The following is a 15,586-nucleotide window of genomic DNA, read 5'->3' on the forward strand; positions in this document are numbered from 1 at the left end:
TAGTGCAATCCTATGCATGTCTAACCATGAGTTCAATGGGGCTTACTCTCATGAAAGCGTATAGGATTGTAGGCTTAATTGCCTATATGCCATACAAGTGTCCCAAACTGTACTCTTAAGGCATTCAATTGGATGTCTTGAGCAAAGTCAACAAAAGTTGCTGTGTATGTTTTTTTTTCCCTTTTTTGGTATCCGTCAACCATTAGTTGTAAAAAGTGCCGCTTATGATATCTTCAAGCCACCACGACATGCAGAGTGTGTGTAGAACATTAACTTGTGTGGAGTTCAAGGAAATTATATCAGCCTTTACAGCGCAAGCCTGGCCTGCTGTTGTTGGTGCTTATGTCTATTTATTGCTTCCTGGAATTCTAGCTCTCTGCTCTTGAGGGACAGATAGCGCTCAGGTCAATAGCCTTTAATTCTTTTGCACTTTCTGCTGGGACCTGGAAGTGATATGGCGTTGGTGCCCCAGCATTATTATAATTAGCATCTTTGTCATTACTGGATATTTCCTCCAAGGAGTAGGGTCGCATATATGATTCTTCCTTTAACTTCACAACAACCCTGTGAGGTAGCTTAGGCTGTCCAAGGTCATCCAGTGAGCTTCGTGATTGCGTGAGGAATTGAACCCAGCTCTCTGTGCCCCTAACTTAATATTTTCAGGTTTAGAATGGTTGGCCGAACACCAAAAATGTGTTTCTTATTTGCTCTGGCTTAGTAATGCTGAAAGCAAAAACACTTTTGTTCTTTTCTTTGTCTTGGTCTATTAAATTAAATGGGTAATTCTGGAGTGTTAGGGATGTAAGCTTTCCACCGAAATGTGTTAAATCTAACACAGCTATTTTTATTAGGATAAGAAAAAAAAATTGCCTTGAAAGATTTCTGTTGTGCTTAATTGTCACATTTCCTCCCATGAACAGAACATTTGCAGAATTATAACCTGCATTTGGAGGGCGCCCGTTTGTTGGAAGTATACCATATCTTCGGCTGTAATATACCTCATGTAAAATGTTTAGTGTCATTCAAGCAGTATTTTTATTTTTGTACATATGTAAATGGCCATTAGATCTTTAAATTTCCTCTATTGAGATTTTCCCCACATATGGATAGAAAAGTCCACTTTCCACAGTTGAACTATTCGCTGATGAATTGTTGTTCTTTAATTTTTGCTTTCTAATTTTTCCATGTGTAATTGCTGGAGAGAAATATCATTTTGCTGATTTTGCTCTTCAAAGGTACTGCAACAGTCACCTCCAGGTTCTTGGTTTTTTACCGAAAAAGGAGAGGAAGAAAAAGAATGATCCGATAGAGGAGGTAAAGGTTCGGCACCAGATGGATTCCATGGCCTTCAGTCTGACCGTTCCTCCCCTGGCCTTGAAGATGCCCAATGGCCTGGATGGGATGTCCCTCTCTCCACCGGGGGCCAGGCTTCCTCTCCACTACTTGGAAGCAGAATTGGAAGATCCCTTTGCTTTCAACGAGGAAGATGACGATCTCAAGAAAGGGGCCACGGTGAAGAAAAAGTTGCAGAGCAAATTAGCCCAAAACCGACAGCGCCAGAGAGAAACAGAGATTTTGAAAGTTCGCCAAGAGCACTTTAGCCCCCTTCCTGCACCTTTGCAGCAGCAGCAGCAGCAGCAGCAGCAGCCTCTACAGCAGCAGCAGCAGCAGCACGCCCATCTCTCACCTTTAACAACTTCTTTAAAGCCAGCAGGGCTACCGCAGGGCTTAGTTTGCAAGTCACCTCAACCTCAGAACACCAGCCTACCATTGCAGGGAGTGGCGCCCACCACACACACTATAGCACAAGCCAGGCAGTTGTCCAACAAAAGACCTCTGCCTCTCCTGCACCCCACTAGGGCTCCTGCCCCAGACCCACCCAGGGCTGACAGGATCCTCATGAAAGCCACAGCCTTCTCTCCGCACTCATCCTGTATGAGCCGGCTACAGAGACTGGTGAAACTGTGCACTCAGAAACGGCAGCTCGACGCTGATCTGTTTCCACATTTAGGTAGGTGGGGAATTGATTGTACCCTGTACTGTCATTTGGGGTTTGTTTTGTTTTTTGGCTCGAATGAAACGGCGTGCAAAGGTACTACTTGAGTAAATTGTATGCTTGCAAGCGCCTGCTTTTTCTGTGAAAAGTGCAAAGTAGCTCATAGATAAACAGTTACCTCATAGCCGAGTCCCTCTAAAATGTAGTTTGTTCCTACTAGGCAAACATTTCATGTTGTAATTGTTGTCTTTGAATGCTCTTCTTCTCAGTGCACGAGAAGGAAGGGTCACTATAGCTTTGAACACCAGTTCATTGTGTAAAGCTTGATTCTCTTAGGAATTTCGAGGTATAAACGGATGTGGCTATGCAGTCCAAAGTAGCAGAAAATGCAGTTCGCCAGCAGGACCAGCCACTAGCGCAGTGGGGAATTATCGGTTCTAAAAGCAACCTGAAAGGAATGGAAGTGATTGTTTCTGGAACAAGGATGATAAGAGGAGCCCGCAAACGGAAGCGCTGCTGACCTATCAAAATCTGGAGACTAGCGTTTCTGCTCATTTTCAGGGTTACATTTAGAACCACTAACTCTCTGTTGCACAACTGATTGATCCTGCTGGTGCAGCAATCAACAGGCCCATTGGATACTGCCCATAGAGCTTAAATTTACAACGAAGTGGATGAAATCGCCCCGAACCAACGGGCAAGCGTCTAGCATGTATGATAGCCCATTGGCTATCTTACCTTCTTCCTTGGGTACAGCCCTCTCCTTATCTATCTATATAAAACGCTTAGGTATGTTACCGTTTTGCTGCGCCCACTTTGCCTTCAGGAATTCTAGAATGGCTTCAGCTGATACAGGTTGCTAAGCCCCTCGCCCGACTCCTCTGGGCTTTCCAAGATAATCCTATCCCCCTTTCTGCCTCTTTGCTCCCCACCCCCCACGAAGGGGGCAGCTCCACGGTCCGGAGCATGAGCGAGGCACGGCCGGGGCCCTTGGTGGCTGGGTGGGAGGCTGCTCGCCTGCTGCGAATGAATAAATAAATAAAATGCAATGATATTTAATTAATAAACTTTAAGATATGCTACAATGGCGTATGTTACGCCGGGTACAGCTAGTGTTAACTTAATACGTTTAGCTGTTCCCTTTGCTACATAGCAGTGGTCAGAAAGGAACATGAATTTCTAGTAGTACTGATTGAGTACGTCAGTACTATTAAGCCCAACCACAAGAGACTAGAATGTAGTGCCAGGAGAAGGATGGGGACAGCTGGACACTGGGAATTAAAAGTATGTTTAGCTGCTTTTGTTCGCTTAGGCAGATGTGAGATCAGTCCTACATGTGACCATATATATGAACACTTGGAGGGGGCTGTGAGGTTGCTGTTATTTGGGACACCTCCATATCTGCAGGACATATTTTTGCTATGTGTTTTAATACATTTACTTATAATGAGGTTCTGGTCAATGAGGACACCTTTTATGTGCAACCCTAACAATAAATTCTTATATCTGAAAAAGTCAACCTATCCGTATCTTGGGTACTACCACAAGAAATGCAAGGACATTTAAAGATAGTTGAGTGCGTTCTCTTCTTTTTCACTTTCCAGGGTTGGACTGGTCTGAAGATAGTGGAGAAGAATTGGAAGAATTGGAGCAAACCTCACCATATCAGGTTGCATGGTCTATCCGGGAAGCCCTCAGATATGAAAGGAACGAGTAAGTACATGAGTAAGAGCAGAAGGGTTGAGTAAGTACAGAATATGAAATATTCTGCAAACTGTTTTTGAAGCCATTAAACTCTGTTACCTGTGGGGAGGGAAGACATTACTGTAGAGGATGTTCATATAAATTTAGAGGGTCCTGGCTGTGGTATTCAGATTAGTCTTGATTCTGCAAAGCACTGTATTTAGTCTTTATTTTCAATACTGAAATGCTTGTCTTTGTTCAGAAAAGGCCTCAAAAATAGCCTTGAAAACATTGTTCAGAACTCCTGTAGCTGAATGTAAGTGAATTCTTAAACCAAACATTTTATTGTTAAAATGCAGCAGATGTCTTTCTTTTTTTTCAGTCTTAGCAGACAAAGTTGTTTGTACCGTATTTCTTCAATTCTAAGACACACTTTTTTCCCCATATAAACATCTCTAAAAACGGGGTGCGTCTTAGAATCACGGGTGTGTCTTAGGTTTTGTTTTTTCTGTTGGTGGTACTGAAATTAGTGTGCGTCTTACAATCGATGGCGTCTTACAGTCGAAGAAATATGGTAATGCTGAAAATGAGGTCAGAATCAAAACAGCAAAACATGGATCATGATCTTCTTAATCCTTCTCCTTTATGCTGGTGGTTCCGGTCTCTGTCCTATCTTGGTTTGATGGCACAATCCTATGAGTCACTGCAGTGGCAAAATTGTATAGCGTGGGGCAGAAGGACTGATGTGTACCATGATCTCACAACTTGGTGGGATTACACTAGCAGCACAACCATTTGGCCACTACAGCCCTTTGTGTGAAGCTGCTGCACTTGCAATAGCCATTCCCTTTGGCTGTTGCATAGAAGTGTGGTGCTGAACTGCTGCATGTTACAAAATAGGTGGAGAAAGGGATGAGCGTTGTGCCCTTTAAAGGCCTTCTGAACAGAAAGCCAAGCTATGTGGGTATCCCTGAAATAGTGCAGATGGAAATTATAGTGGAAGGGCCCTCTGTTTATTAAATTTATATTTCCGAGTCAGTCCAGTAATTCCCAAGAATCGTTTGTAATTATAACACCAAGACTTGGATCCTAAATGGTCCCAAGTAGAGTTCTGCTCACAGGATACTCCTAGCAAAAGAAGGAAAGGCAATTTTCCCCAATTCCCCCTTCAGCGCCCTGAAAAACTGCTCCAGGGTGTTGAGGGACCACCTAGAACAGCATGGGAGGTGACATTGGGGGCTGCAGAGGGAATACACAAATGTCACCACTCCCCCATCCCTTTTCTACCAGCCAGGACCCCAGTGGATCAGAGAGGCATCCATGAACAGGAGGGGCCTATTTGTTTGCAGAAAGGCAGCTCAGGATTCGAGCCAAAAATCATTACCAATTCAATAAAACACTCCTAACAGCAATTAAATCAGCCAAGTAAAAGCAGCAATAAAACCAGATAGCAAAACTTCTCTGGTAGTAAAAGCCGGGGGAATAAAAAGGGGTTTGCCTAATGCCAAAAAGTCATTAACATAGGCACCAAGCGAGCCTCTCAAGGGAGCAAATTCCATCCATGGTTTGCTACTGCAGACAGATCTTCTCCTTGGGTACCACCACCACCACCAATGGGAGCTTCCAATGACTATTGCAACACCTGGTAAGCTGTTGTGGAAGCAGATGTTTCTTCAGGACTCAAGCTGTATGAAAAAGAATTTAGTGGCGCATTTGTGTAATAATAACGATAGGAAGTTTGAATACCAGCTCTTTTTTTGACTGCTTTTCCCCACCACTACCATTTCACAGGCCAGATGATGATGATGATGCCAGCGGCAGGAGTTCCCGCATTTCCCAACTTTGCACTTACTTTCAGCAGAAATACAAGCACCTCTGCCGCCTGGAGCGGGCAGAATCCCGTCAAAGGAAATGCCAACATACATTCCGGAAAGCATTGCTGCGGGCAGCCAGCAGAGAGCCAGAGTGCGCTGGGCAGCTGATACGAGAACTCCGAAGGGCATCGTGTTCTCGGGCCAGGTGAGGGGCCACCCATACCAGAGTACCAAGCTGATGCGCTGGGAAAGCATCTAAGCACACACACGCACACACACACACACTCACCAGCCATTTCAGTAAAACCTTGGATTAAGGTTTTGTAGGGGCAAAGTCTAAGAGCCCAGGTCTTCTAGTATGCCATTCCGGGGAGCAAAATCTGTTGTGATCCAACAATTAGTTTTCAAAAGCCCATGGTAAAGGCCAGCACTGTTTTCCATATACTGTTTTTCCCACTAGTTTTTCATTTCACAAGACTCTTATTATTATGTTTTTAGCATAAGAACACAGAAAGCTGCCTTATACTGGCTAGGAAGTTAAGGAAAGAGGTTAAAAATGCAATTTTATAAATTAAAATATAATATTAAAAAAACCATGTACAGAGCATTCTATCACACGTACAGTAATACAATAAAACCATCAAACTACTAGACAGAAAATGCTCAGTGGAGTTTTTCCCTTTCGCCGAACACGTTTCAACTCAAGGTCTTCTTCAGTGGCCAGTGTGGCAAGCTGATTGGTACCAAGGGCTATTTTGACTTAAAAGTTCCAAATAATAAAAGAATAAACGAAATGAGATGTCACTTCCCATGGTCTAATTTCAGATATTCAAAAGAAGCCCGTACGAGGTACTCCTAAACAGCCACTGCTCAAGCATGATAATGCTAGGGAAAGGGGAAAACTCCACTGAGCATTTTCTGTCTAGTAGTTTGATCATAGAATCATAGAATAGTAGAGTTGGAAGGGGCCTACAAGGCCATCGAGTCCAACCCCCTGCTCAATGCAGGAATCCACCCTAAAGCATCCCTGACAGATGGTTGTCCAGCTGCCTCTTGAAGGCCTCTAGTGTGGGAGAGGCCACCACCTCACCAGGCAACTGATTCCATTGTCGTACTGCTCTAACAGTCAGGAAGTTTTTCCTGATGTCCAGCTGGAATCTGGATCGTTTGATTGTATTATTGTACGTGTGATAGAATGCTTTGTATATGTTTTTTTTAATATTATATTTTAATTTATAAAATTGTAGTTTTAACCTCTTTCCTTAACTTCCTTGTTTGCATTTATATTGTGTTAGGTTAAGGTCATCACCTTTTTGTTGCATTTATACTGGCTAGGACCATTGGTCTAGCTAGCCCAGTATTGTCAACACTGACTAGAAGCTGCTCTTCAGCCATTCCACCTGGGGTTTTTCCAGCACTATTTGGAGACGCTGGGGGTCAAACCTGTCTTTCTGTGTGCAAAGCAGGGGCTCTACCACTGAGCTACACACACACCCCTCCACCACTGAGCAACGCACACATGTGAATATTTAGTTACTCATCATCACACCTATTCTTGCTCATGGTGACTATAACAACAGAAACTAATCACTGCCCCAAAATTGCTAGAATGGAAAATGGATATGACATTTCAGACCAATGAACATCCCAGTACCTGACCTAAATTTTAAGTTTGGTATTTGAAATTTTGGAAACGCACAATTTGAATTTGGAAAGGCCGCCATGTGTAGTTGGCAGTCATGATCCCCTTCCCCACCCGACACACGCTCACATAAGTTGGGAGTATTCGCACTTAGTAAATACAAATTTGGACAAAAGTCAGAATGTTATGGATTTGAAATCTAAATTGAGTTGTACTCTACAATAAGACACGGGAGCTATAATCCAATGACTGAGTCATAGAATCATAGAATAGTAGAGTTGGAAGGGATCTACAAGGCCATCGAGTCCAACCCCCTGCTCAATGCAGGAATCCACCCTAAAGCATCCCTGACAGATGGTTGCCCAGCTGCCTCTTGAATACCTCTAGTGTAGGAGAGCCTACAACCTCCCTAGGTAACTGATTCCATTGTTGTACTGCTCTAACAGTCAGGAAGTTTTTCCTGATGTCCACCTGGAATCTGGCTTCCTGTAACTTGAGCCCATTATTCCGTGTCCTGCACTCTGGGAGGATCGAGAAGAGATCCTGGCCCTCCTCTGTGTGACAACCTTTTAAGTATTTGAAGAGTCTCATGGACACCAGCAGGCTTTTCCCATAATCAACCTTGGAATGGTTTTTGTTGGCCATTCTTCACCTCCCAGGACTGACAACAGGGTCTGGCACTACATTCAGATTTCCGTGTTGCTAACTAAATGCACATTTCGTAACTTCAATGCAGGTTTTGTAGTAAGTAAAAGTAATTGCCATAATGCAGCTTTTGCTTTAACAGTTTTAAATGGAAGAGGCCAGAGCTCAGGAGTAGGGCATGCACACGGCCCCAGGTTCAATCTCAGGCATCACTCATAGCAGGGTTGGGAAAAGCCCCCATTTGACATCCTGTAGAACTGCTGACTAACCTTGATCAGTACTTCATGCAGAAGCGCAAGTTGGAACTAGAGATGTAAAATTTCCGGAAATTTTGAAGCCATGGGAAAAAACCTGTTTTTTCCTGAGTTTTTTTTTTTTTTTTTGGCGGGTTAACGGGATTTTCTAGAAAATGGACCAAAATGCAATATTAGCACTTCTTACAGATTGAAAGTCACTTTGTTGCTTTAGGAACATAAAATGTAATTATGTACAAGTTGGTTTGGCACAAAATTATCACATTTGGTATATTAAAAGTGCAGTGTATTCGAGCAATTATTCCAAATTGAATTTACTTTTTAGGTTTTTTTTTAGGTTTTTTGTTACAAATGGAGCTACAAGCTCCTGAATTGTAAGGAACCTCTTTGGTTTTCCCAGTTTATGAGGAGCAGGCAAAAAACAATTTAAAAAACAAACGAACAGAAGAAACCATCAACATTAATAACAATATGTCTCCACTAGTCCTCCACAGCGTCAATCAGACATAAAGCACTCATTCCCATAAAGAGAACTGAGAAAAAGTGGGGACCAAGATCCAATGAATATGCATGAAATTTAATCAGACTCATTTCCTGAGCTATAGCTATCACTATCAGTTCCAGTCTCTGCTTCTATGGCAGCGTTGCCCCCTAGAGACAGAAATGCATCTTGCTCTTGCATTTGAGAGTTGTAGTCTCAGTTTGCAACCTAGGACTTGCTTGTCCTCAGTGCACAGAAATTATAATAATCTGATACTGTACATCGTTTTTAGAAATCATTTGGTGAAGTAAATATCTGAACACCTTGTTTTAAACATTTTATTCATCATGTTAAAACATTCCATAATCCATTTTTCATCATTTTTTCCCCAATTTTTCAGAAAACAACAACAAAAAGGCTACAGTTTCCCCCCAAATTTTTCTGTTTTTTCCCCTGGCCTTCACATCTCTAGTTGGAGCTGGAGCAGATGCAGAGCACAGCGGCTGGAACTGTGCAAATGGGCTCAGTAGAAAGCTGTTATCCCAGCAAGAGCCCAGGGCAGATGAGAGAGGCTTATGCTTTCACCGCCCTCCACTCCACTTCCTGGTAATCTGCTGGGTCATTGTTCATAGCTGAATCTTTCCTGTCTGACTCCCCCCCCCCCCCGTTTCTTGTAGGAGACACCTGGTGGGGGAATCCCCTGGCAGCCAAATGAACGCTCCCATGCTGACCCCACCAGGTCTGCTGCCACCTATGCTCTTGAAGCCTGGAATAAGAGATCGAGGCAGGGCCTAGGCTTTGGTGGGAAAGGTTGTGGGGTGGGGGCAGAAAGGATGTCCATGAGACTGGAATTTCAGGCTCCCATATAAGTATAGCAGGTTTTTGCAACCCTCTTGCCCCATGGAGCCCCACCTCTCTTCTTCAGAGGAAGCCTTTCCAAGGTCTTGGTCAGGCAGGATCCTGACACTGCCAATCAAAGTGGACAACACTAGCTGGATGAACTAATGGTCCAATTCCTTAGAAAGCAGGCTTTTAGGTCCAGAAGGTTAGCACTTCTACACTATGCATTTGTGTTGGTATATCTTCTTACACCATTGGCAGCTTGCCTGAGGGACCGCTTATCTCTCCACAAACTTACTCACTTACTAAGATCAGCAGGAGTGGCCCTTTTGAGGACACCCTCGCTTGCAGAGGACTGCTGGCCACGTACCAAGGAAAGGACTTTCTCCTGCGTTGCTCCCAAACTCTGGAACGCAGAGTTGCAGCTGGCCCCCACACTCTGCATTCAGGAAGGGGATCAAAACTCATCTTTTCAATGTGGCTTTTTAAATTGTTACGATTTTTAACATTGTTTTTAATGTTCTTCTATGTTTTTAATGTGAAGATGTCTTTTAAGTTTGATTTTTTTGTAAAATACCTTGATTGGCCTCAGAAATGCCATATAGGAATACAATTTTAAAAAAAGGTCATAATTTGTGATGTAGTGAGGCAAAAATTGATGCGGTCCTTCTTAATTCATTTATTCCTAACACAGCAAGTCTTGGGTACTTTTTTTATGAAACAACCTTCAATACTTTGCAGTTGCCTTCTCTGGATGTTTCCAGAGCATGGATAACCGTTGCCAGGCTATTTCCATTCAGGAGGAGCTATAGCTGGCTCACCAGCCTCAACTGGTGGAAGGCACTCAGGGCCATTGATGCTATCTTGGAGGGCAACCAGGATGATCAGGGGTCTGGAAACAAAGCCCTATGAAGAGAGACTGAAAGAACTGGGCATGTTTAGCCTGGAGAAGAGAAGATTGAGGGGAGCCATGATAGCACTCTTCAAATACTTAAAAGGTTGTCACACAGAGGAGGGCCAGGATCTCTTCTCGATCCTCCCAGAGTGCAGGACATGGAATAACGGGCTCAAGTCACAGGAAGCCAGATTCCAGCTGGACATCAGGAAAAACTTCCTGACTGTTAGAGCAGTACGACAATGGAATCAGTTACCTAGGGAGGTTGTGCGCTCTCCCACAAGCTGCCTTCAAGAGGCAGCTGGACAACCATCTGTCAGGGATGCTTTAGGGTGGATTCCTGCATTGAGCAGGGGGCTGGACTCGATGGCCTTGTAGGCCCCTTCCAACTCTGCTATTCTATGATTCTATGATTTGGGGCTCGAGTAACAAAGCTGGATTTTGGAGCAACCCCAGACTATGCATCTGATCCTTCAGAAAAAGTGCAGTCCCATCCGGAACAGGTTGAACTCTGTTTCCTTAGACAGGTGAATGACTTACTAGTAGTATCTCCATCTTGTGTGGATGGAGCTTCAGTTTACCCAGCCCATTAATGATTTCATGCACCAGCTCACTGCTTTCATGGCTTCACCTGACTCAGATGTAATAGTTAAACAGACTTCAATGATCTCAGCCTATTGATGACACCTCACTTCAAAATCCCCGGATGACCTTCTGCAGCAGCTCTGTGTAGATGTTAAAAGTGTTGCAGACAAGTTGGAACTCTGCAAGACCCCACAGGCCTGAGCCAGAAGTTTCCCATCTCCAGTATTGGGCCTCCAATCCCCATCTCTGCTTAGAGATCCAGGACGACAGGCAGAACTGACTAAGGCAGTTTTTGTACCAAACTCACTCATGGAACCAGGTTGAAATACATCTAGAGAATTGGTACACATTTGCATTATTTTGCACAATTTATCCTGAAGTTCTTCATACTTTATAGTATCATTTTTTTCAGGTTAGTCAAGGGAGAGGTAGGAATAGCCCCCGACCACTGAAAATCCTACTCAACCACCTCCCCAATTTCTAAGGTTTCAGTAGGTATTGTCCACAAGCTTTCAAACATGTCTTCACATTCATAATGGCTAGAAAAAGGGCTTTTAAAAATAGGAAAGCTGAGATTCTCAGGAAGCTGAATTCTACACCAATTTCTATATTCTGTGCTCCTGTGGAATCCCAGTTTATGCAAAGTTTAACAGTATATAGCGAGTGTTTGGTTGTGTTTATACACCTGGCCCAATTACGGACATTAAAGGTGTCTGTTAATTATTTTAATTCTGTCTAAAATATATGCGTAGAGGATAGGTTTATTGGTCAGTGCAAGGAGGCACAGCCTTTGTGTTCACTACATTTATACCTGCCTATACTAGAGGTTAAGGGATGGATATCCAACTGGGGATGGATACCAGCATTATCCCCTATTTGTGAATTTCCTTGCAGCGTGTGTGCCAAGGTAGTTCCAGAATGCTGAGCTAGACATGAGCTATAAGCCTCTTGTACTGTCATGTTAATTCTTAACTTCCTGATATCCTTCTGTTTCAGCACAAGCCAAGTGAAGCAGAGGGATGCGTCTCCATGTAGTGGAATGACGAAGGGTGAACCATGCACCAACAAGGCTCTTCCATTCACCAAACATTGTTTTCAACGTATCTTTTTCGTTGTGTTCCTTTTCACGTTGTAGGTGCGAAAGTATAATTAGTTACTTCTGGTCAGCTTCCATTTCCAGTGAACATTGCCAAGAGGCTCCTGCCGATTTCTCCAAATCTAGCCTGTTTGCACCTTTCCTGCATTGACCTAGTTACTGCACCACTGACAATCGGCTGCTTTGTAGGTCGTGCAGTATGATGTGTGAACCTGGACTGCTGGGTTGTTCTGGGACTAAACAACTCAGCGGTTAATCCATGGTTTGTTGGTGGGTTAATCGTTACATGTAAACAGGGCCATTATGCAACAAAAGACCACGGTAAACTTTTGACACTATCTTTGTATCATTGATTTTTAAGATGAGAATTATCTGTTAGAAAGTTATAAATATTTTTTCTTGGATATGTTTGTTTGCACCACAGCTTGTGACTTCTTGCTTAGAGACATTTAAGGCAGCATAATCTTTTTTTCTTCTAAATATATAGACCTGACAGGGATGAATTCAGGGGAAAATACAATGGCTAACAGACATTAGGGATGTGTTAGGATGTAACATGGGATCTACTAGTAAAAATAGTTGTTGTGAACCACCCAGAGAGCTTCAGCAATGGGGTGATATAGATATGTAATTAATTAATTAGTTAATGTGTACATAAACTGTTCTAAACCCAGCTCAGATCTGAAGGATTGGAACAGTTTGACAGTGACAGATACATTTGTTATTACCAAGCCCTGGTCTTAACCAAGGTCTGTGCCTTTTGCCCTTGCCCTGTGTTAACACATTGAAAGACCGAGTAAGAGATTAATCTGTCCTGTAGATTGCAAGTCTACAGGGCAGACCCACCCTGCCCGGTAGACTTCCAATCTCCAGCCTCTATCTCTGGTGTGGCATTGAAAGAGGAAATCAGGGTAGGTTCTGATGTGGCACATCACCCACTTTTCTACTCTGGCTGATCACATCAGGTAGGGAGCTGTATGCAGGAAGTGACTGCTACCTATAACTACTGGGAATGCCTAGATATTAGGAGATTTTGCACAGGATACCATTTTAAATTACAGGCCGATAAGAGAGACTTGGGAGAATCTTTATGCAGTTGTTCAACTTCTGAAGCAGCAGAGGGACTCAGAAACAAAGGTAGAACATGGTAGTAGATGGGATGCAGGAACCGTTTAAACCTAGTCAGCATTTGAATTTGTCTCTGTTCAGGTTAATGGCAACAAGTAGAATTGCATAGTTGCCTCAAAAGTGGAGGAACAAACAAACTTATAGAGATGGTCCTGTATCAGTTGTTAAATGGAAGCACACAGGTGGCCTTGTCTGTGTGAGATTGGCTGGTTGATTTCCACAGAAAATCTGAATTATCTCATAGCTTAAATTTCTTTAAAAGGTGTCGGCAAGGTATGCAGACCCAAAGAATGTAAGGCAGTAAAATGACCTTTAATGAACAGGAGATGAAAGATGTATAATCCTGCAGTATCAATAGAAGAGGCAGAGACCAGGGAGAATGGGAATCTTACGTTCAAAAACCTGTACAAACGAGGAGCCTCAACGAGAGTATATGAAATTGTAAGAGCAAAGAAAGGAAGAAGAAAAGATTCGAAATTCAATCAGCTCAGAATGTTAACGAGCTTTCGCTTTCCCCCACTCTTCCTCCCTCCCCCCCACCACCTACTTTATAAATTTACTTTCTCTTATAGCTTCTTTCCTGCTGCTCCCCCATAATTACAAATTTAGCCTTAATTTTCAGTCGCTCTAGGCAGTGAAGTGCTGAGAATTATAAAGGGAACAATGAAGGCAAGAATGGCCAAGGAAAGAAAGGGCCTTTGTAGATGAGATGAGAACAAAGTATTTGAAAGTAGCATGTTGAAGGTTGGCAGATTGTTGAAAAGCTTTTAAAAGCTGGTTTCAGCGTGACTGTTTCTAGACTAGATTTGGCCTGTTAGATATCTTTGCAGACTAATTCACATATCTGGCAGCCTCCAGGCGACTACCTCAGGCACCACGTGAAGTTGCTGAGTCCACAACACAGATGGGCCTTTTGCGTAAACTGGCACCTCCTACGGAGGATATAAACCAGGGCTGGGCGGTTGTGGCCCTCCAGATGTTTTGCCCTGCAACTCCCATGAGCCCTCACCATTGGCTGTGCCAGCTAGGACTCATGGGATCTGTTGCCCACCTGATGTTTTGGCCTACAAGTTGCCCACCCCTGCTGTAAACACTGGTGCCGTGCTTTGTGTGAGGACAGCAGCCCTTCTTTGGGCTGCCATAGAGATTATTCATTAGAGTTCCTATGAGTGCCATTGTCTTGAAAAAAGAAAGTGGCACCTTAAAGCCTAACAAATTTATTCCAGCATTTGTTTTCATGGACTATAGGCGACTTCATCAAATGCATGGGGCATTCTGGAGATGTTCAGGTTTATATGTATGGGGTGGTGGATGGGAAGAATTGTAAACAGTGAGGCTAGAAGGAAATTACATACCGAAAGTACTGAGAGTGTCATTCACATTATCAACAGTGGCCATTCACAAAGTAGTTGTTGCTGATAACACCAATTTCCTGGCCCTAGGTAAGCCAGTTAACACATCCAAATCCTTTATCCCAAGTCAAGCCTCTGGTGATAGAATTAAAGCTGTTGATGAATTCTAACTCAGGAGTCTCTCTCTCTCTCTCTCTCTGATCTCCCTTGAAAGTTTTTTTGCTCCAAAATGGCCATTTTACTTATTTACTTTATCTATTTATTACATTTCTATACCATCCAGTAGCTAAAGCTGTCTTTAAGGTCACTGACAAGATGTCATGGGAGGCTGAAGTGTTCTCCCACTAGTTTTTGAATATTGCCATTTCTGATATCATAGTTGTGTCCATTTATTTTTTTCCGTAGAGATTGGCCTGTTTGCCCTATGTAGAATACCATTGCTGAAAGAGCCTGGCATATACCGTATTTCTTCAATTCTAAGACACACTTTTTCCCCATATAAACATCTCTAAAAATGGGGTGCATCTTAGAATCGCGGGTGTGTCTTAGGGTTTTTTTTTTTTCTGTAGGTGGTACTGAAATTAGTGTGCGTCTTACAATAGAAGAAATACGGTAATATATTGGAAGATAAGCAAGTAAATGATCCCCTAATATTGTGGTTGACATCCTTTAACAGGGTTTCTCTGATTGGCCCTTTCAGTGATAAGTGAATAGAAGAACAAAGCAATTGAAGAGCTATTTCAGGAAAATGCATAATGTAAATGTGCTTGTAGAAAGAAAGTGATGCTGTCAGTTGTGGGGAGCGGGGCAGAATTAGTTAGAGAGAGATTAAAGATGCACCAGCTTTATCTTTTCTGAGCAATATAATTTCAAATTCAGGATCCGATTTATTGACTTCCTCTGTGCGTCATCTTTCATGAAGGCAGGAAGACCTTAACGTTTTTCATATCTTCCTATATGTGGGTGACAGAAATCCTCTTTTTCATATTTGAGTATGGATTGTCATTAGTAGGCTAGAAAGCAAACCTATTGATTGAATTGCCCCCCACAAATGACAGTATTGATTAAGAATCTCCGGGAAGCAGGACCCATGAACTCATTAGCAAAATAGCTACTTCAGTAAACTCATGTTAATAAATTACAAAATCACAAGCAGTTCTGCTTGATGGCAGTTT

The 15,586-nt window shown here is 42.9% G+C and overlaps 1 protein-coding gene across 1 annotated transcript in view; it reads left to right on the forward strand.

Moving 5' to 3' along the window:
• INO80D (INO80 complex subunit D) overlaps positions 1–15,586 on the forward strand; it is a 38,211-nt gene that overhangs the window by 12,613 nt on the left and 10,012 nt on the right. The window contains exons 4-7 of the mRNA XM_063116124.1: positions 1,236–2,011; positions 3,601–3,709; positions 5,471–5,698; positions 11,832–11,935. Coding sequence (XP_062972194.1) covers positions 1,236–2,011; positions 3,601–3,709; positions 5,471–5,698; positions 11,832–11,935 — 1,217 coding nt within the window. The remainder of the gene's footprint in view (positions 1–1,235; positions 2,012–3,600; positions 3,710–5,470; positions 5,699–11,831; positions 11,936–15,586) is intronic.

This window comes from Elgaria multicarinata, chromosome 2 (genome assembly GCF_023053635.1).
Source record: "Elgaria multicarinata webbii isolate HBS135686 ecotype San Diego chromosome 2, rElgMul1.1.pri, whole genome shotgun sequence".
Lineage (NCBI taxonomy): Eukaryota > Metazoa > Chordata > Lepidosauria > Squamata > Anguidae > Elgaria > Elgaria multicarinata.